Source organism: Garra rufa, chromosome 21 (assembly GCF_049309525.1).
Source record: "Garra rufa chromosome 21, GarRuf1.0, whole genome shotgun sequence".
NCBI lineage: Eukaryota > Metazoa > Chordata > Actinopteri > Cypriniformes > Cyprinidae > Garra > Garra rufa.
Window position 1 is genome coordinate 12684932 of NC_133381.1, and position 21738 is coordinate 12706669.

Genomic DNA, 21738 nt, shown 5'->3' on the forward strand with positions numbered 1-21738 from the left:
GATAGAGGGAGTTTGTACTAGAGACAAATGCTTACATAAGCACATGATACATCGTAGAGCTTTACTAGACTGTCTGCATAAGAACACCAGTGGGGTTCAACGTAAATAAACGTAGACTTACAAGGAGGCGGGAAGATGAAATGTAACGTTACAGGCTACAGAAAGATAATTGTAAAACTGTTCCGGCTACAAGGTGATATGCAGATAACTGCTGCATAAATACAGCTAAAAAACTGCTAGACCCTTGTCCATGTGAAACTCATATCATAACAGCACTACAACAGTTCGTTGTGTTTTGATTCGGCATGCACTCGCTCTCTCTGTAAATTCAACATGTAGCAACTGCGGAGATACGCCACAACACTCTTCAAAATAAAAGTCGCTAATTCTCAACATTAAACAAATATATAATTTTCGACTTTAATTTATTCATTTTGATTTATGTCATAATTTCGACTTCATATGTATAGTTTTCACCAACAAAAACGTATGTGGCTGAAATATACATATTATTATAAATATTTACCATAAATAGTAAATGCAGGCTTGGTGAGCAGAAGAGATTTCTTTAAAAAACATTCAAAATCTTACTGTCCAAAAACTTTTGATTGATCGTGAAGTTATATAAATTTAATATTTACAGACAGGTGAATTCACATGTCATTACATAGTTTTATTTAGCTATTTTAAAAGAAATGACAAGCAAAATTCATTAAATAATAATAGATAAAATAATTATCATCAAAAAAATGTTAAATATGGAATAATAGTGTATACTGTGTTTGTATCTTATGCATTACAGTAAAGAGGACGGTGGTGCTAAATTGTCATGAAAATAATGTCAAAATGCATCTTTAATTGTCCTAAAACATGCCTTTTCTTTAAGCAGAATACTATTTTTCCTCACACATGAATTTGCTTTTGGGGTGAAATATGTTCATGTTACGTTAACATGTCATGTTATGTTCATACTTGCAATGAATACCTTTTTACACTAGACTTTTATTTTGAAAATTAACGTTTCTAACCAGTCAGCGTCTCTGGTACTGCGGGCTTAAACTGAACTACTCTGCAGAGACAACCAATCCCTCACATCCATACGGTTTCTATGCAAACATCTACAACTTTCTAGCAGCCTTCAGATTTTTATATCTAGGTTATCAGAATGCAAATATTCACAACTGGAAGAAGCTTTAGGAGTGAAAGAGAAATAAGCAATGCCGAAAGGAACACAATTGAGTTGGTAAGATCTGAATTAATGTTTCTGTTAATATTGTTGAACGATGTCAGGACGCTTGTGAAACAGCTTTGCTTCAAACAGATTCTGGTGTGGATCCTAAATTGACATATACGGTATTTACAGTATGACAATATTGTGCTCAATGTAAGTAGTTCAAATACGACAGAACATCACACTTGTTCTTCTGTGCAAGTGAACGAGATTTGGATGGATCTAGACTGCGTTATTTAAATAGCTTGGTATTGTGGCATTTAGCTAATACGTTAGATGTGAAAAGAAAAGTAAATATGAGACTTTTAAACATTACAGAAGCAAACGAGTATAAACGTTTCTCTACCTACAAAGCGGAAAAATATACCGCCCGAACAGGGACTTGAACCCTGGACCCTCAGATTAAAAGTCTGATGCTCTACCGACTGAGCTATCCGGGCTCTGAGAGATACTTTGGAGAAGGGCAGCTAAATCACTAACTGCAATGTATCATGTGTTGTTTATTGTAAATAACAACCTCATGAATCATCAACATTCTTTGCAAAGAAGTAATCTGCATAATATTGTCTGGACATAAAAAGTGTTGTGCCGAAATCGGCAACCTACCGAGCGACCTACTAGAGAAATCCATGACTAGAGGTCGCTGTTCATTATATGTTTGTGCGAGAACGCGCATGGCGCTCGTGCACGTTATCGCGATTTGTGAACGCGACAGGGAGCAGGCTGAAGTTCCTTGAGGAAACGGACGCGCCGAATGAGCGGTGCTGTAAAACATGTTTGCGTTTTACTTTTTTGATTGTTAACTGAACCATTAACGAAACGATCTAGTCCATCCTGATGCCACTGAATTTAAACTGTTAATTCATATTATGTAGGCTACATGATATATAATTTACATTTTAGTTTGTTTGTTTACTGTTTGTCAGCTGCTTTGGAAATTATGTTAAATAAAATACATACAAATATAAATAAAAACGTCTCCAATGTTCACCAAATTCTCATTTATTTCAAACATTTTGTTTTTGTCTGCTTGTCTTTATTTACACTGTATTTGAATGCAAAGCAGTGATCCTTTGAAACTTTAACCTTTCATTTTAATATTGTACTAAATTCATATTGAGCATTTTGTGTTATTGTGAGCTGTTTGGTGCACTTTATAACTATTAGCAGGTAGGTGAATGTAGTATTTTAGATCTTAAGATGGAATAAAATTAATTTCTGTGTATGTGCACTTTCCATTTAGTTTTTCTACATTAGAGCAATATTCTACGATGTTGAGAACGTTAGACATGACCAAAATTAATTTAGAGGGGGGTAACAGATCTCAGTAACCCGTTATGCTGCTTTGTCAGATTTAGTGTTCCTGCTGTCGTTCTCATCACAGGAAAAAGCAGAAAAGTACAATACAGGAAAGAGAAGTTCAGACATCACCAGGGGGCTTTGTAAAAAAATTAAAACGTTCCTGTGTAAAAGAGAGAGAGGGGTAACAGATTTTGGTAACCTGTTATGGTGCCCTGCCGAACTCTGTCACCCTGCTGTATCTTTTTGTTCAAATTAGAGCAATATGTTTTCTAGGTTTTTTAAATAGAGGAGGTTAAAAATCGAACGAATTTAACATTAAAGCCATTTTGTGTAAAATAGTTTAGGGTAACAGATTTTGGTAAGTTGTTATGCTGCCTTGTTAGATTTGATGACTGTGCTCTATGTCTGTAGTTGTTCATATTAGAACAAAATTAATTTTAAAATAAATAAGAGACAAATTTAGACATCACCAGGGTGAATCTGGGTAACAGTAAAGGCATTTTCTGTGAAATAGAAAGCATTTCGGTAACCTCTAATAGTGCCTTGTCAGATTTGATGACTATGCTGTATATTTGTAACTGTTCAGATCAGACTAAAATTGTTTCTAGAATGTTAGGAGAGAGAGGTTCAACATCATCAAAATGAATTTGGGTAACATTAAAGCCTTTTTAAAAAATAAATGAATCTGCTTTACAGTACCAATGATTTGACTGGTCTATTTCACCACAGCATTTCAACACCTCCTTAACCCCACCATTCTCACAGTAATGTGCATGAATGGCAGCCATATTCTCACACACTGAACAAGCAACCTCTAGTCACAGATTTTTTTTTCATCTGCATTCAGTGTTAAACACAGATTCTTTTTTTTTAGTCCTATAAACATTCGGTCCGATTCCTCTCCTGTTTCATATGAAACTTATGTTTCTTCTAATTTTGCCACAGCTGGGGTTATACTTTTTAATAAAGATTGCAGATCAACTCTGAATGTAATATCCATGTCTTTGTTCTTTAGGTTTTCCATCAGTGTGATGTGGGTAAGAAAGGTTTCTTGTCCAGAGAAGATCTTAAGATAGCGGTTGTCATGCTTTTTGGATACAAGCCATCAAAGGTACTGAATCAGAATCACTTGCTTTATATTACCAAATATATATTTTACTGTCTCTTTAAGACCCGCTGGGTTCTGAAATTCAAAAATTCTGTTCTGGGATGTTCACTAGCGATATTCGATTCCCTGAACGAATCATTCTTTAGATTCGGAAATTTCGGATCTTCGCAATAAATTGGTTGAACTTAAACCAAATCACACAACAGGTTCTAATGATTCGACTGAAATCAATCCCCAGTTTCCAAAATGATTCATGATTCGCGATTCGCGAGGACGCCACACCCAAGATCACATCACATGATTAAAAAGGGTAAAGTTACAGTTTTCCCTCGAAGTAACCAGTGCGTGTACTCTTCATTAATACCTCGTAATTGTAAAATAGGCTTTCCTGAGGGGATTCAGATGATAACTTCGGTTTGGAACGACCATTCGAGTCTCTTTTCGCAGTACAATTCAAGTGTGCGCAAAAATGCCGTTTTGAAATCGCCAAAGCTTACCATCTCCTTCAGACGACATCAATTTGTAAGTGAGCTGATGCTACAAGTAAACTTGTCCGAACGTAATGAGTGAGCTGATAGTGAGAGTTTTTTGGCTGCAACGAAACGTGAGTTACTTTAATATGACAGTAAACGAATAATGAATAGAACAAAGTTACAAAGCAAAATGTACCAGAAACATTTACAAATGTGTGCATTGCGCAAGCGCAACGCATTTGCTGCCTTTTTCGATTACAAAAACCTGTCAGTTGATCCATTTTACTGGAAGAAAGGCCACAGTCAGGTAAACAATTTTACTGAATGAAAACATGGTTAGAATACTTATATATAGGAGCATATATTTCAGTTTTATGTATTTATTTATCTACAGTGTAACATTGATGGGACATTGATAAAAAAAAAAAAGCTATTAAGAGTTTTGCTTAATGTTTTTGTATTTCGTTAGTAGGCCTGTCACAATAACAAATTTTTGTTGTGTATTGCCCTAGAAATAATTGCGACAAGCAATATTATTGTCATATTAAGACCATTTATTGCCATATAATCATAATATAACAGCATAATAATGCAAGAAGGCCTACACACTTTCAAATGACGCCAGACTTTTAATTCTTAAGAATATTTAGATCATGGAAATTATAACTATCAAAATATTATATACCTTAAAAATCTTAAATATAAATAGTAAATAAACATTTTCTAACAAAAAGTGCAAAGTACCAAGTAGAAAAAAGAAAAAAATGCACAAAGAACTAATATGTAGATTTTTCCCTGACCTTCTTTTCTCTGTAAATTATGGGTGCACACTATTGCTGAAAAACACAACCCCTACTTAGCAGTCAGATGTCTGTACTGTACGCACAAAAGGCACAGATCCCCAACAAGGCCATATCTGCAGATGAAACTTTTTTGAAAAATTTAACTAGCATCTCATGACTATAACACTACATTATGTACAAAAAGCTGCAAAAGACACAGGCGCAAGTGGAATGCAAAAAACATGGTGACATTAATTTATATGTAAATATAATGGGCCATATATTGCGTCACCAAAAGTTATTGAAGTCATGTACAGATATTGTGCGATAAGTTGAAATGTCGATTATTGCGATAGGCCTATTTGTTTGTATATTTTTCATTATAATTTAACAGTAGCTTTTCATTTTCTCTTGCAGTCAGAAACAGATATTTTGATGGAGAATGGCACTATTAAGGATTGTCCAGGTAATTGAATTACTGCATCACAGTTCCCTGTACAGTTGTAGACATGCCAGCTCAATGCTGCCTATTTTAGTGTTTTGCGATTCACCTTCACCTTAAGTAGACGCTCAACCCACACTGATGTGCAGTCCAAAATGATATGCACAATTTCGCTCCTGATTTATTTTTCTATGTGGAAAACCACATTTTATACCGCTCAGGCAAAGTGAAAGGAAAAGGAGCTTGACGTAGATACTGTGTAATCTTTTTACACATTGCCAGTAATGAAATCCTGACAAACAGCGGTAAATAATGTTGCCGTGAAATGCATACAGGATTTCTACAGGCCCTTTTGACAGACAGAAACACTGAGGAAAATGGGGGTTTGGCAGGACAGCATTTTGAGGGAGACATTAAATGGTTGAAGACCTAGATTAGTAAGTAATTTGTTTCTTGTTTTATCCCACAAGCAAATTGCTTTTGTATGCTGCCCTGTGGGAAAGCATAAGATAATCTAGTTAAAGTGGCATGCTTTGTGTGATGAAATATTCCACCATTAAATCTTGCTCAGAGCAAATGGTGAATTAAATTGCCCCTCTTTTGAATTTCATGTGATTACTAAATTAGTGATGGTCGGGAGGAGAGGGTTGCTGGTGGTGATGTGGGAGGCTTGACTAGACTCGGTAGTGAAATGCTTTGGCAGGCTCATCGCACGGAAAAGAGGCCACTTAAGGCTTCAGTACTACACGGTGTTCACAATACTACTGCCACTTGTCTAGTCCACTCACCCCTATGCCTCTGTCCTTCTCTTTATCTCACTCTCTTTCGTTTTTCACCAGCAATATAAGCGAGAAACGGAGGAAAGGTCACACAGCTAGCAATCTCCTAATTGCAATTTCTAGTGCCTCTATTTTTAACACAGAAGCATGAAAGCTTTGGGATGTGAGATGTTGATTCAGAAATCCGTCCACAATGGTAACTGATAGGTATTTAATAGCACAGGTTTATTTTTGGCCCTTTTTTGTGATATAGGGATACAATGCAAGGCTTAAACTCACCTTTTAAATTAATTTATTATTCACCAATTATCTGTTGCCACAAAAGTGCATAATCAATATAGATCAGAGTATTAGTTTATTATCTGCATAAATAGCCAGCATTTGTTGAGAGTACTAAAGGGAAACTCAGAAAATGTCCAAGCCCTAAATATTGAACAGCAGTCAGATTCATGCAAATGTAAACAGGGGCTCTTCCCAGGCTTTTTATAACAAATATTTGATTATGATGACCCATGCTTTGAAAACCCTGTCAAATGCTTGACTAACCAGAACGGCACATTAGATTAGATCTTATATCTCTAGATTATTAAACTTATATTTAAGATGTTTGCAACATTCAACATCCATGCAATGATGTATTTAGCTTCTACCCTGGGCTGAAATGGCTCAGAGAGAGTCCGAAGTGAAAAGGAAGGAAAGAGCACATCAAATCAGAGATGTCTATGATTTTAAATAGGAGCTCTAGGCGAGAACACTGTTGCACATTTTCCTGTGTGTGTGGGTAAGTCAGGCAGTGGTCTGTTCTGCTGAATGAGTCACGCAAAAGAGGAGAGAAGATGTGAGGATCAGAGGGAAGAGGAGGGCGGTGCGAAGAAAACCAATTGAAGAAAGAAGAGCGTAGAAAGACCCCAAGGTAGTGAAGATCATAGAGAGGAAGAAATTAAGAAAGGGACCACCCAGTTGACATCCTGGACTGATTGGCTCTGTATCGCAGTGAATGTCAGTCAGCTCTGATCTGGCTTCCTTCATGAGCATTGTTTAAAGACAGGAGGGACAGAGAGATTTTAAAGAGGTCTGCACAGCTCTTCGTCTTTCATTTGTTGACAAACCTGCTGTCTGAGTTAAACCTTTGCGCATGTTTTTTATTTGTGAGAGAGAGTGGGGTAATAATACTGAACTAGGTAAATGTTTTGTGCATCTAATACCTTTATAATTTCATTCAAATACAGTGGTGACCAAAAGTGTTAGAACATGTGTATCTTCACCAGCTAAAAAACGATTTTAAGTCAGTTATTTCTATATGTTGCTGTAGTGTGTCAATAGGAAATATCAGTTTACATTACTAAACATTCATTTTGCCATTAATTATAATAATCCAGTGAGATTTTTATTTGTACAAGAAGTCTGACAACAGCCAGTGCTCCACACAGAGATCGGATCATCATCCAGTCTGTCTGGAATGACATGAAGAGACAGAACAAACTGAGACAGACTAAATTCAGAAGAACTGTACTGTAGGCAACGTCTCCAAGACTCTTTAAGAGACCTACCTGAAAAAGTTGTGCAAGTGCACCTAGGGCAAAAGCTGCTTTAAACGCAAAGGATGGTCATGCCAAATGTTGATTTAATTTAGTTAAAAGTTGGTAAAGAAATTGATTTATAGAGTTTTTAACAATATCCTCATTCAGCATTTTAAAAAAGTGCCTAAAACTTTTAACAGTGCTGTAGCTTTGCAGTTTCTTGAAGCATCTTGGAGACATTACCACAGTTCTTCAAGATTTAGTCTGTCTCTGTTTGTTGTTTCTTCATGTCTTTTCACACAGACTGGATGATGCTGAGATCAGATCTCTGTGTCTCCACTGGCTGTTGTCAGAATCCTTGTGCAAACAAAAAACTCACTGGATTATTACAGTTAATGGCAAAATGAATGTTTGGAAATGTAAACTAATATTACAGACACACTACAGCAAAAGATAGAAATAACTGGCTTAAAATAATTTTTAGCTGGTGAAAACACTAGTGTTCTAATAATTTTGGCCACCACTGTATGTAATAGATTTTCATGACTATGTGATGATAACAGAAACAGATATCGCTTATGCAGTGTTTAAAATCTCTGCAGGCCAGAGTTGTCCTAATTCTATCAAAATTTGGCAGCACACATTAAAGTCAACATGAAATGAAAATTTCCCCTGTCTATTTTCTAAATGCATGTTATTGATCTTATTGTGAATAATGCATTCATGCATTTTCAATAGTTTAGATTTTTGATAATCCATTTCACATGGGCGCACATTACAGTACCGATTAAAAAGATCTGTCACTACTTCTGTCATGTCGTGACTTTAAGAAAATGTGATTGCATGTTTTAGTTATTAGTGGTGCTTGCTGAGGCAAGCATTACTACTACTATTGCTTAGGATAAGGGATTTAAACCATTTCGTTTCAACATTTTTTGAAACATCATTGTGTATCTTGTACTTCACCATTTGTGCTGTAGATATGATAACTCAAATCATGCAGCTTGAGAAGAGGTGTGCTATTACTTTTTTCTAAGCAATCAGACATGATTTTCAGACAAAAAATGAGGGAAGGGGGGAGGCGAGCCATATCTAGAGACCAGAATATCATAGAAACTTGATGTTGGGAGTTTTTTTGACATGCAACCAACTAGCAACCCTCTAAAACCCATCTAGAACACGGTTGTAACCACATAGCAAAACTAAAATAAAAGTACAAATCTGCTTACTACTTGTTTTTAGAAAACAGTCATTTCTGTGTTCGTGTAGTATTCTTTTATCACTTGGTGTGAGATTCTCAAAGGACATATTACAGCGTGTGTTTTGGCATGACTCGAAGTGCAGTGGAGCCATCACATCTGTCCTTGGATCTCTTAATTAATTTATGCTTTTCCCAAAAGAGCTTTATCCCCCAGTTTCTCTGCCATCACTGTCAGCGTAGCCCACCCAGATCTCCTCGCCAAGCTCCCTTTGTATGTTTGGTGTTTCGCGAGAATGCTGTCTAGAACTCCCCAGCCTACCTTTTTCATCTCAATAACAGCACTCAGAGAAAAAATGACTACCCTGCAGGCAAGAGGAAAAGATATTACTCCTTTAAACACAGTGTTTTCAGATGACTGCCATGTAAAGGAAGAGCATGCACTTCAGACGAGAGCTTTGTAATAAACCCAGTATTCTTTCTCTCCCTCTTTTTCACTTTCTCTGAAATAGGGGTCCCGCTGGAGCGGTTTGTGTATCTCATGGGGAGGAAGATGTCAGCAGAAGATCCATATGAGAAGACAAGGCAGATCTTCACTGCATTTGATGTACACTGTATGTTCCTCCTCTCTTTTTCTCTGCGTTCTGCATGTTTAACACTTTTGCTTCAATACATTTGAGTTGGTTCAAAATTATACTGGTGATATATCTGCTTGCAGACTTCATGATCTTTATTTTTGGGATTGTCTTCTGTGCAAGTACAGTTCACCCTACTATACTTTTAATGAAATCTGAGGGCTTTCTATTTTAACAATGTCTTTTCTACCTTTCTTGGCCTTGAACGTGTCAGTTGCATTGCTGTCTATGCAGGGTCAGATAGTTCTTGGATTTTATCAAGAATATCTTAATTTGAGTTCTGAGGATGAACAAAGGTCTTACGTGTTTGGAATAATATGAGGGTGAGTAATTAATGACAGCCTTTCCTACTGAAACCATTAATATTACAGCCTATACCACAAAGTTAAATTGGAAATTTAGTTTCTGCACAGTTCATTTATTGACCAAATTAGTTGTGGAAGTACTTAGACTTGGTAGTTTGTGGGGTTTTTAGTTCCTGTAACCCAGCTAATAGGGCATCATAGAGTGTGTAGTGTTTCTATTGCCAGACAAGAAACAAACATAGTCGCAAAATGTATATCTTGAGTCGCCTTGAATAAGTAATAACTTTTTAATTTTTAATTTTTTAAACAAAGGTCGGTGCTTTTGTCAGCTGTATTTTTTTGCAAATGTCTAAAGCGATGGTGGTAGCAATCCCAATTACTGTGTTTATGACTGCAGTTTTAATAGACTTGTTGAGGCTGGGAAGTGTTTTCATATTATTGCAGTAGAGGGCGCCATGTGTCTTTTTTTTGCAATGGATATCACTCCATCCTGGTAGTTTTTTTCCCCCTAGTAGACATTTGTTGAAAAAGAAGAAATATTTTTTGTGATTTAACGTCAACTGAGATCTGATTTTAAACAGTTAATGCTTGATAAAGTAGAAAGTCAAATACAAAAGTTCCCTTCATCTTTAGCTGCTGTATTTTTCTGCGCTATATGAAGTAATACTATGAAATGAAGCGTCTGAACCAATGTTTTAGACTTCAAGGTTGGGTAGAAAACAGTAAAATGGGTCTTACGGTCTCCGTGGATCATTTCGCTCTCCCTGGAACTGTTTGTAGGATATTCCAATGAGAGGCAAATGTATAATTAACTAATTAATTTTGTTACTGAAATAATTTCACTGAGTAAGTTAGGAGTGACCACATGAGGAGGATATCAGCTGACCTTGATTGAATCTGCTCAGAATGGTCGAGGGATCTTATTTCATTAACCCTGCTGACCTGCCATTTAAGAGGAAAACTGGTGTGTTTGAGCAGAATATTTATACGTGTAAAGGCTGACTCCTCAGAAGATGTTCGATGGACCCGTTATTGCAAGAAGCTGACTCTCTCATTCACTTTCTGTTTATCTTTTTGGTATCTCATTTGCTTTCTCAGACTGCTTTGAAATATCTCAGACTTCCTGCGAGCCTCCTGTTCAGGCTTTGGAGCATTTTTACATCCTCCTAGGACCTAAAATAGTCTCCAGCAATAAGTAGTAGGCATTTAAAAAATACAGTTGGCTTTTAATTAGAATTGTGAATGTTAATGAACCATCAAATTCATCTCAAGGACCAAATTGCTGTGAGCGAGTTCAGTCAACCCTTGTACGAATTCTGAGCGACCTGAAAATTAGCTAATTTTAGAACCGAGATTGCAAGTCTGATTCTGACTTACTCTTGACTCAGCCAACTTGTTGTGATTCTGGCCTTAAAGGAGTAGTTCACTTCCACAACAAAAATTTACAGATAATTTACTCACCTCCTTGTCATTCAAGATCCATGTCTTTCTTTCTTCAGTCACATAGAAATTAAATTTCTTGAGGAAAACATTTCAGGATTTATCTCCATATAGTGGACTTCTATGGTGCCTGCGAGTTTCAACTTACAAAATGCAGTTTAAATGCAGCTTCAAAGGGCTCTAAAGGATCCCAACCAAGGAAGAAGGGTCTTATCTAGCGAAACAATCCTCAACTTTTAAACAAACTAACAATTTATATACTTTTTTAACCTCAAAAAACTGCCATCTCATTTACTCCTCCAACTTCAAAATCATTCTACATTGCTGCAGAAGTACAGACCCATTGTTTACAAAGTGAACGTGCAAAGATGATCAAACGCCCTTTACAAAAAAAGGTAAAACAGCGATGTAGGACAATTTTGAAGTTGGAGGAGAAAATGAGATGGGAGTTTTTCAACATACCCTAACTGTATTGACCCGGATTACACAGAGTACGATGCACATCGCAGAAACAAGACAAGATGAGCATTTGAGGTGAAAAAGTATATAAATTGTCAATTTGTCTCGAAAACGCTTCTTCCACGGCTGTGATCGTTTAGAGCCCTTTGAAGCTGCATTAACTGCATTTTGGAAGTTCAAACTCGTGAGCACCATTGAAGTCCACTATATGGAGAACATTCCTGAAATGTTTTCCTCAAAAAATATAATTTCTTTACGTCTGAAGAAAGAAAGACATTAATATCTTGGATGGCAAAGGGGTGAGTAAGTTTTTATTTTGGAAGTGAACTGATCTTTTAACAGTGCATATCAGCACTGATGAATGATAGTGCTATAAAATGCTCTTTGCATCTTTTGAAAATGAAATTGGCTTCTGTTTAAACTGTTGTGAATGAACATCGCAGCTGGAAACTTGAAGGACAACTATCAGGCAGGTGTGCTCCAGCAGAGCTTACATGCTAGCAAAGTGTCTTAATAATTCCAGCAGTTCCCAGATTGATTGTCTTTGTTCCTCTGCCAGCTAAGCTTAAACCCTCTGTCCTGGCTTTCTCTGCCTGATGTTCCTGTCAGACTGCCAACAGGGGCAAGTCCTTTCCTATCTGCGGCTGAACAGTTTGCGCTGGATGAGATGTTTGACTGTTTCATCTGCGCCGTCACCCCCGTCCTCATCTTCAATGGGGACGCGCTGGAAGCTAAAGCGCGCTGAAGTGCGTCGCTCCCATTCAGAGCTGAGGTGGCAGCCTGCCCGGTGACAGAGCATGCTCGGTGTAGTTGGAAACCCTCCCGTTCTCACCCGGTGTGAAAGTGAGCTGAGCTCCCTGCTGATTCCTGCTCGTGCTTTGTCGTCAAAACATTTGTTTTCTTCCGCGTTCAGCTAATAAATCATGCAATTATGCACCTTCAAACCCTTTTACATCTGACATTTGGTATTTTTCTAGTTTTGCACAGGTCCTGTGGTTTCCGCAGGTGTCCGACTCTCATCCCTATTGTCGTGGCTGTGGAGGGCAGTGTTTGGTTATGGTTGGTGAGCTGGTGTTGTCGGGTCTGGCGTGTTGACATGCATGTCACAGTGCTCCGTGACCGCCACCCCCCATAATCCCCCCGCTCAGTGCGCCGCTGTGCCTCTCATCAATTCAGCAGACACGCTAAACAGATTCCACTCTCAGCTCTGACTTTGGATGCGAGCGCTCTAAACTTCCTCAGGGGAGCCATTTCCTGCAAATCAAAGTCCTGCGTGCCAGCCGCTGAGAAGAAGGCACAACAAGCTGTTCCTTTGAGCTCTCAGGAAGAGGCTCCCGGAGACACTCTGAGATCTCAGTCGGTCTTACTTCTCGCTCTCACAATACCAGGCAAAAAAACGGTATACTTAGGTATACTTCATTTTCCACGCCGACTTGTGACAGTTGAGTGTGCAAGGCTTTCCTTTGATCATGAGCTTGGATGGCCATGTCTAGTGAACCATTCCAGGTTGCTTTAATTTTTTAATAAGCAAGGCTAAAAAACGTGTTCAAATTATAAACTTTTGTGACAATGCACAAGTAGGCCAATTGGGCCAGTGACAAATCGTCAACTGTCCTGAGCGTCTTTGACGCTGGTCCTGGGCCAATGAGCAGTCCTTGTTGTTGACCCTTGCATTTTATTTCAAGTGCTCAGATAGGGCTGCACGATTAATCGAAGGTGATTATCATGCGCATTTTGTCAGTAAAACTGGTTGTGTAATCAGTAGTAAATCTCCAGCACGTGCTTTCAGATGGAGTATCATTTACTGCAGAGCTGTAGTTCACTGACAAGCTACGTAATATAGCCCTCATTAATGCAGACGATTTAATCACGTGATAATGAAATTGAAGCTATTGTTCTGCGATAATGGCAGCTTTTTGCATAGCTTTTCAGTGAACTATGACTCTGTAGTGAATGCTGCTATGTCTGAAAGCACGGAAAAATACCACATTTAATAACATGTTTTTACCCCAAACTCACGTCATAACTTCAGTCGAGTGTTTCAAATAAATCCATCTGTGAGATGATGTAGCTTCTTAAACATAATAATGCACGCAACATATTTCATAGTATTCTAAGCAGTGATAAAGGTATTGCATTATTATATACTTCATTATAAGGAAAATTATAATAAGAAGAACTCAGATAAAACATATTATTGTAGGCGTGTGTTTATTAGTCATGTTGAATCAATGAAAGCAGTTAAATCTTCTGTTTATTCAGCTGCAGCGATCGTGATTTCCTGTTTTTTTTCTTCGGGCGTATTTGGAGTTTCCATGCAAGAGCACCCTCTAGCCTTCGGATGGAGATTTACTACTGATCACAGAACCGTGTATTCCTGATGAGATGTGCATTAGGGCTGCACGATACATCATTTCAGCATCGTCATCGCGATGTACGCATACATGATAGTCATATCGCGGCAGTCACGATGCTGGGCAAAATAAAAATATAATTATGTGTGTCTGATTTAAAAAATTACTTTCTATATTTTTAAACTTTCTATTCACGGATCTATATTTGTCTAATATAAAGTAATTAACTCATATTTAAGGGTTCTTTAAAAACTACAAAGCACACATTGCTTCACCTACTTCATGAATGCAGTCTCTGCGTGCGCACATACTCTTTGGTGCGCACGACGAAATGAGCGCCGAAATGGAAGATTTGGTCGCAAAAAGAAACGCGACGTCGGTCATATGGAAGTATTCTGGATACAAAAACGATGATGCTGACCAAAAACAGGTGCTTTGTCGGGAGTGCCTGGCAGTTGTTGCCACAACTCGCGGAAACACTACGAATTTGTTTGACCATTTAAGTCGGCACCACAAAGCACTGTGTATGACGAATGCAAAACCAGATCAGATTGCCGTCCAAAGCAAAAAACTATTTCGGATGCGTTTGCCAGTGTGACGCCTTACTAGAAGGGCTCTAAGCGACAGAAAGATGCCACTGATGCTATTACATTTCACCTTGCGAAAGACATGGTACCAATAAACACGGTCACCAAGCAAGGTTTTACAAACATGATCCGTTCGCTTGACAAGCGTTATGTTATGCCGTCACACACTTATTTTTCTCAAATTGCCATCCCAGAGCTGTACAACAAATGCAAGGCACAAGTGGAATATTATGCAGCAACAACCGCTTCAATGAGTAAAGTAATGCATACAGAAGCACCAAATTGGTGATGCCAAATTACTTTATGCAACAGTTCTGAGAAAGAAGCCAATTTTTTTATAGAGTTGTGGAAAAGTTTAATCTTTTTTGTTAGCTGATGAGCGACACTTGTTTTACTTTGGCTAAACAAAGTATGCAAAACTAAAACTAAAAAAAGAAAAAAAAGAATCTTCTGACATTTTTTTTCCAAATTTTGTGACAAAATATATTTACTAATCTGTTTTCAAAAAAGAAGTTGTTGAATACAATGTTAAATTACTTATTTTGTCACTAATGTTAATTCCTTAATGTGATAATGAAGTGTCCTCTCTTCATTCTCAAAATGAGTTCCCTTTCATCAGGGTAAGCAACATTCATTATTAATTTCATAACATATTAGAGCCTTGATTTGTCTGAATTGACAGTGAATAAGGTGAGTCAAACTTTATGAAACAATCCAAAATAAGCTTTAAAAAGTATTTTATTTCAGGGTTTTGATTATACTTTTACCTTTTTTTATTCTTTGAAAATGCTTACAAAATTTCCCCAATTATTCTTGAAATATTATTTGATTTTTAAGCAGTTCAAAACACCTGATGAACATAAATGAATTTGTACACATCGCAATATATATCGCAGGAAAAAAATATATCGCAATGTAATTTTTTCTCAATATCGTGCAGCCCTTAATGTGCATGACAATCACAGCTTTTGCTTAATCGCAATTGCTATTTAATTTTGATTTATTGTGCAGCCCTAGCTGTTGTAGGGCTGTTCAGTTTTTCTGATTTTATCGATTAAATAAAAAATGTTCATTTCTTTTTTTATTCACAGTTTTGAATAAAAATGTTAGCAAGTATTAGAATTAGACACACTGACGATACGCCAGTGGCTACAGTTAAGAGAAAAAAAGTAGATCATATTCATAGTTCTAAGTGGCTATTCACAGAATAAAAATAGAAAATTAGAAGATTATGAGATGTGAATTAAACTTTTAACTCGAGCACCCAATTTTAGAATGGAATTTAATGCACCAGACGCTACAAGAGACAGGAGACACCAGTGCAACCGTCAAACAAGTCCTACTGCTACTGCTTGTTGTGCTACTGCTGTATGTTGTATATTGCGTTACTCCATGAAAAAGTAACTTTTTATGCCAAGTAATGCATTACGTTACTTTTGCGTTACTTTTGTCACATGGGCTGGGGTTGTTTATTTATTTTTTAAAAACAAAAACTGTAAGGGCCCTTTAACACCAAAAGTGAAATTAACAACCCTCATGCTGAAAGATGTGCTAGTTTCTCTCTCAACACGTGGACTGGAGAGGTGTCAGTGAATAAATGGGAAAACATTTTTGAAAAAGTAACTCAGATAAAAGTAATGCGTTACTTTACTAGTTACTTAAAAAAAGTAATCTGATTACGTAACTTGCGTTACTTGTAATGCGTTACACTGCGAAACAGTGTTAATAACAGCCAACCACTGGTGTTAAACTTTTAGTCATTTTGAATTTGAGTTGTCTTGACTTTTTGAGGTAACCTCTAAAACTAAGTGTCTTTTTTGTGTAAGAAATATTTAGGATTTTTCTTGTAAAATCTTGAATCATTCTGAAAAAAGATTTTAGTTTTGCCATATCGCCCAGTCCATCACTGTTGTCTGCGAACAAGTCCTCACAGACGCAAAATCTGGACTGTATGCGGACAGTGTGTGTGAACCTCAGCAGACTGTACTGATGACGAAAATTATGTCACGCAGTAAGTCAGCGATCCAGAGCAGAATGCGGACAAGGGAAGTATACTTTCAGCTTTATCCACCAGCCGTTTAGTGGGTGGAACGAGCAGAGAAAGCTGATTTTATTCCTTAAGATAAGCAAAAATAATGAGAGTGCGCTCCCAGGTGTGCTTATCTCATCCTCTTTGCTTGATCTCATGCAAGTGCGGGACTTTAATAACACACCCGGCCCCGCAGTGAACGACTTTTTGATGTTTTAAAGTATTACTCTTGTTAACTCTTGCTCTGGGTTTGTGCTCTCTACAGGTCGTGGCTTCTTGAAGCTGGATGACTTCAAAAGCGCCTTCAAGCGAGTTGCCCCTCGTCTGCCGGAGAGGACTGTGCTGGAGGCTTTCCGGTAAGAGTTCAGACCCGTGGCCTCTCTGTAGATGCATCATTCAGAGGGTTCTCTGATCCTCCTCTCAATCGTTCATCTTTCCATCATCTTCCGTCTTGATTTTCTTTTCCAAAGTAGATTACAAAGGCAGATGGATGTAATTACGCCATGAATGTGTAGTCAGAAAGAGATTTTTGCACCCATCGCTCAGAGCAGGCCTCCCACTTCAGCCTCAGCAACAAGCTCTGCGTTTGGCCAGAGCTTTGTTACTCGAACCCCTCCAGTGTGAGTGAAAATGTTTGATACAGTCTCATGTGAGAGTAGCACAGGTCTGAGAGTCTGGAGGCTTGCGGTGTTGAGATCTGGCTGCTCATTAGGGTGAAAACAGTTCCTCCCTGTGGAGCTTCTCAGCCCCTGTTCAGGCCCCATGGCTGCGCCACGCGTCTCTGTGCACCTCATCTTCACCGTCTCGCTCAAAACTGCTCTGAACAGGTGGGATTCCGAGTCTGTGCGTGCTGTGCATGCTGTGTGTTCACACCCATTTCAAACAGTTATCACTAGACCCAGAGCTATCGTCGGATCCCAAAGCCAATATGACATTCGACAATCTCCCACTTAGATCTCCGCATTACTTTCGTACTATGATGTATCTGGAGGTTTCAGCTTGTCCCTGCGTGTGCAGTCATAGTGACACATTATTATCAGCCCTCAGCTGAGTCTCTCTTCTCACTTTCTACTCCTTTTGAAGAGGTGACGTGGATACCATACGCAGTTCTGAGATGGGGGCAATTAATCTCTTTCATCCTTTGTTTGAGGGCTCAAGAGCTCGGAGATGCGACACACGTCTCCTTGTGCGCAAACGTGTGTTTGTTTGCTTTTTGGACAGATTTAGTGCTTTGTTTGATGTGACTCATCCTCTGCAGTTGGCCACTGCTGCGAGTTGCAGCTACTGTTGAGAGCAACGCGGTTGTCCTGCAAAGCCGGTTAATATACGGACACCCTCTCACACCACACAAACCGTGATCACTGACAGCACAGATACTGTGTCCCTCTGACCTTAAGCTCAGCTGACTTACTAGGAGTTGATAACCTCAGATCCTCAGTGAGTCACTGTGCTGCTATGATTGCAATGACATGCCAGCACTGCATTGGCAGGGTGACTTATGAGTGCAGGAGGCATTGTGGCATTTGTTTTTTTTAATTAAATGCCGCAGTGGTGTCAGAACCAAAGTGCTAAGGGCTTATGTCACGAGAAATCATGTAGCGTGACTTTAGACATTCGATTTGTATCTAGCCACTTTTGACATTCACTCATTTGGCATTAGGACTGTAGCTAATGATAATTTTGATAATCGACTAATGTAATGATCCAATATTAATCTGTTATGCCATTAATCACATCTTTATTAGAACATCTAGATATTCTTAAAATGCCAAAACCACTGTTTTTCTTCACAATGTTCATTTTTTATGAACCCAATCTTCTTAATATGTGATCCTGGACCACAAAACCAGTCTTAAGTAGCCACGGTTATATTTGTAGCAATAGCCAAAATACATTGTATGGGTCAAAATTATAAAATTTTTTAATGCAAAAAATCATTAGGATAGTAAGTAAAGATGTTCCATGAAGATATTTTGTAAATTTCCTACCGTAAATATATTAAAACTTAATTTTTGATTAGTAATATGCATTGCTAAGAACTTCATTTGGAAAACTAAAGACAATTTCCTCAATATTTGGATTTTTTTTGCATCCTCAGATTCTAGATTTTCTAATATTGTCATATCCTAACAAATCATACATTAATGGAAAACTTATTTATTTATTTAGAAGTGTAGTCTGATTGGCAGTCCAACAACTAAATTTTTCAATTCCGTAATTTTTGGTTGTGTTGAATATATCTTTTAGAAAGTGGTTATTTATTTATTTATTTTAATGACTTTCTGCACTTGCTATACTATATACTTCAGTGCGGTAAAAGTACTACAATTTATTACACTATTCTTTATACTGTGTCCTTGAAATGAAGTATAGCTAGCTAGCTAACGTTAGCCTAAACACGTTATGATAAGCTGTCAGCATTTAAATGTACAACTATGCAGGTACTCTCCTGGGATTACCATGCTCGGCATTTAAATTATATGTTGTTTAATAATATGAAAGTGAATGTTCATGCCACTGTCATGATTTACGATGTTGCAATTATTATTTTTCCACCTATATATAACACATATAAAATAAGCTTCAGCTGAAGTTTATGAGCTAGCTTATCATTATGTGGAAGTTCTAAAGAACGCTCCGTGCATATGGTCAATTTTGGTCAAAGAAAATCATTGACTGAATATCTTTTATAAATTTAGTGAGGATTAATCAATATTTTATTTATGAAAAGAAAACTGCAGTGTTTTTAAACCTTTTGATTTTAATTTCTGTACCTGACATTTGTTCGGTTTTATTTATTTATGCTATTGCTAATTGATTTGTTTGTTCCTATTTTATTACTTGTCTTCACCAATTTAATGTTTGAAATTTATATTAGTCTAGTGATATTTTTTTGGTAAAACCATAGGCAAAAGACAGAATAAATATGTTTGACATCTAAATGTTTGACTCAAAACTTTTTAATAGATTTTTTTATCTTATTAGAATGGGAATTTGGAATCGATAAGAATCGGAATCGATAAGCAGAATCAGAATCGGAATCGATAAAATTCAAACGATACCCAACCCTACCGGTATATTGCCCACCCCTAATGCAGACTACTTGTTTTAGCTCTGTTTGGCTAAGCCAAATGCTGGTGATTCCCTTTTCGCCCTCTCAGGTGTTGACCTTCACCAGTTGATGCATATCTCCCGCTATGAAAAGCCATGTAGATATTTGACTTAGCACAAGTAGAGAAGCACCTGGAACAAACAGGAACGCTCAGAGCACTCTGTGTGTGTGTATTTGTGTCTTTGCGTGCCGGTGTGTGCGCGCTCCGGTCCCCAGCTAGCGCACGTTCAAAGTCATAACCTTCACGCCGCTGTGCCATCTTGTTTTCCTCTCTCCACCTCCTCCGGTTCTCCTCCGCCCCGTCATCCTGCCACCGCTGACAGAGTGTGGCAGCAAACGGACCGAATGGAAAAAAATGGAATTCCAAGGAAGAGAGAGAGAGAGAGCTCACCTTGAATGTTGTGTTTGGAGTTTATCTGCAAGCCCAGGGCTGTGTTTAGAAAAGATTATCGCAACAAAGTGATAAGCGGGAACGTCCGCTTTTGGTGTCTCTTTCAGAAGGTGCATGGGGTGCCCCGTGTGTGTGCAAGTACGTGTGTGCGTGTTGTCAGGTTTGCTCTTCTTTTATACCTGGAGATGAACTGAAGCCTCTCTTTTGAATCTGTGTTTGTGTTGCGACCCCTTTGTGAAGAAAAGAGCAACACCCTTTTCCTGTCCTTTTTGGCATAATTATAGCAGAACAATGGAGCGCCCTGCAGGCTTCACACCATTAGCAGACGTGCTGTTGCCTCTTTATGTGCTAGAGATTGATGGACATGTGCTGCCTCTCTGAATGAATGTTAACACCGCCATTTCTCCCCGCTGCTTGTTGCCATGACGACGTGGTACGCAGAGCTGGTGCCATCACACCTTGAGCGCTGCCTGCGGTTGTTTTTCTTTTTTTCCTTCTTCTTCTTTCGCTACTCTCTGCTTTCCGCTTTTGTTGTTGCCGTTTCCAGAGCAACTATCTGCCATCACCTTTCCATAAATACCTGCTGCACACACATTCTTACAGTTCTTGAGTTACAAGAATGCAGCGTTTTTTCCCTCTTATTCACTTTATCCTCCTCCCCCTCCACATCGCTCTCGTTCTCTCGCCCGCTGAGGAATCTCAGGTTTCTCATTGTTCTCCTCTCTGATGTCCCAGCTTTAGCCGTGTTGTGCTGACAGATTTGTCCTTACTAATAAGTCTACAGGAAAAGCCCATTTTGCACTGTACATCCTTTCATTCTCATTTAGTGGAGCTTTTATGTGCATTTGTCGACTGAGTTACTGTACATACATTAAACCTGATCACTTCACATATATCTTCCTCTTTCTTGTGACTATACAGGACGAACTGAAGTTGGGGAAAATGCCCTTGGAGCAGGCAGGTGCTAAAGGGTGTTATGTTGGTTGCTAAAACAGAAATCTTTTGTTTTATTCGCCTCCAGCACAGGAATCTGAACCAGCACACCTGTTTGAGGATCTGCCACTGTCTCAGCAAGCATAATGTGTTAAATTTTAGTAAGTTCTGTTTAGTTGTGAATAGTAAGGTGGGGTATCAATATACATTTCCAGATTTGATTTGATTACTGGTTTATAAGTTAGATTCAGTTCTGGTTTTGATTCAGATTTATTTCTGGTATATTTGGGTAATAATGTCCATTTATTCTTCTAATGCTGTAAATTATATGGGCAGTGTTTTAATTTAGACCAGTTCAAACTGGTAATTCATTTGTTTAGATCTTTTGGGGATTAAAGAAAGGAATGAATGGATTTTTATCATTTTTGGGTGGTTGTCCACACACTGCTAAGACACATTTATTTGAAAACACCATTTAGAAGTAAATTTTGCATCTTATGTTCCCTTTAAGGAATCAGGCAACCATTGCATATGGTATTTTTTTTAATCAACAAAGAAAAGTTGATTGAACATCACAATTTTTTTGTTTGGACCCAGCCCTAGTATATACTGCATCGAAGTCATCATAATGGACTCAGAGTCATTTGTTTGGAGAATT

At 38.0% G+C, this 21738-nt stretch overlaps 2 protein-coding genes and 1 non-coding gene across 3 annotated transcripts in view; 1 reads left to right on the forward strand and 2 right to left on the reverse strand.

Moving 5' to 3' along the window:
- Positions 1–315, reverse strand: part of tdp1 (tyrosyl-DNA phosphodiesterase 1) — a 41986-nt gene extending 41671 nt beyond the window's left edge. The window contains exon 1 of the mRNA XM_073826957.1: positions 122–315. The gene's annotated coding sequence lies outside the window, so the exon portion shown is untranslated. The remainder of the gene's footprint in view (positions 1–121) is intronic.
- Positions 316–1111: 796 nt separating this feature from the next.
- Positions 1112–21738, forward strand: part of efcab11 (EF-hand calcium binding domain 11) — a 79156-nt gene continuing 58529 nt past the window's right edge. Inside the window, exons 1-5 of the mRNA XM_073827624.1 lie at positions 1112–1243; positions 3549–3644; positions 5314–5362; positions 9348–9449; positions 16910–17000. Of these exons, the coding sequence (XP_073683725.1) occupies positions 1166–1243; positions 3549–3644; positions 5314–5362; positions 9348–9449; positions 16910–17000 (416 nt within the window). The 5' untranslated portion in view covers positions 1112–1165. The remainder of the gene's footprint in view (positions 1244–3548; positions 3645–5313; positions 5363–9347; positions 9450–16909; positions 17001–21738) is intronic.
- Positions 1599–1671, reverse strand: trnak-uuu (transfer RNA lysine (anticodon UUU)). The gene has a single exon. It is a non-coding gene; the product is annotated as a tRNA-Lys (tRNA).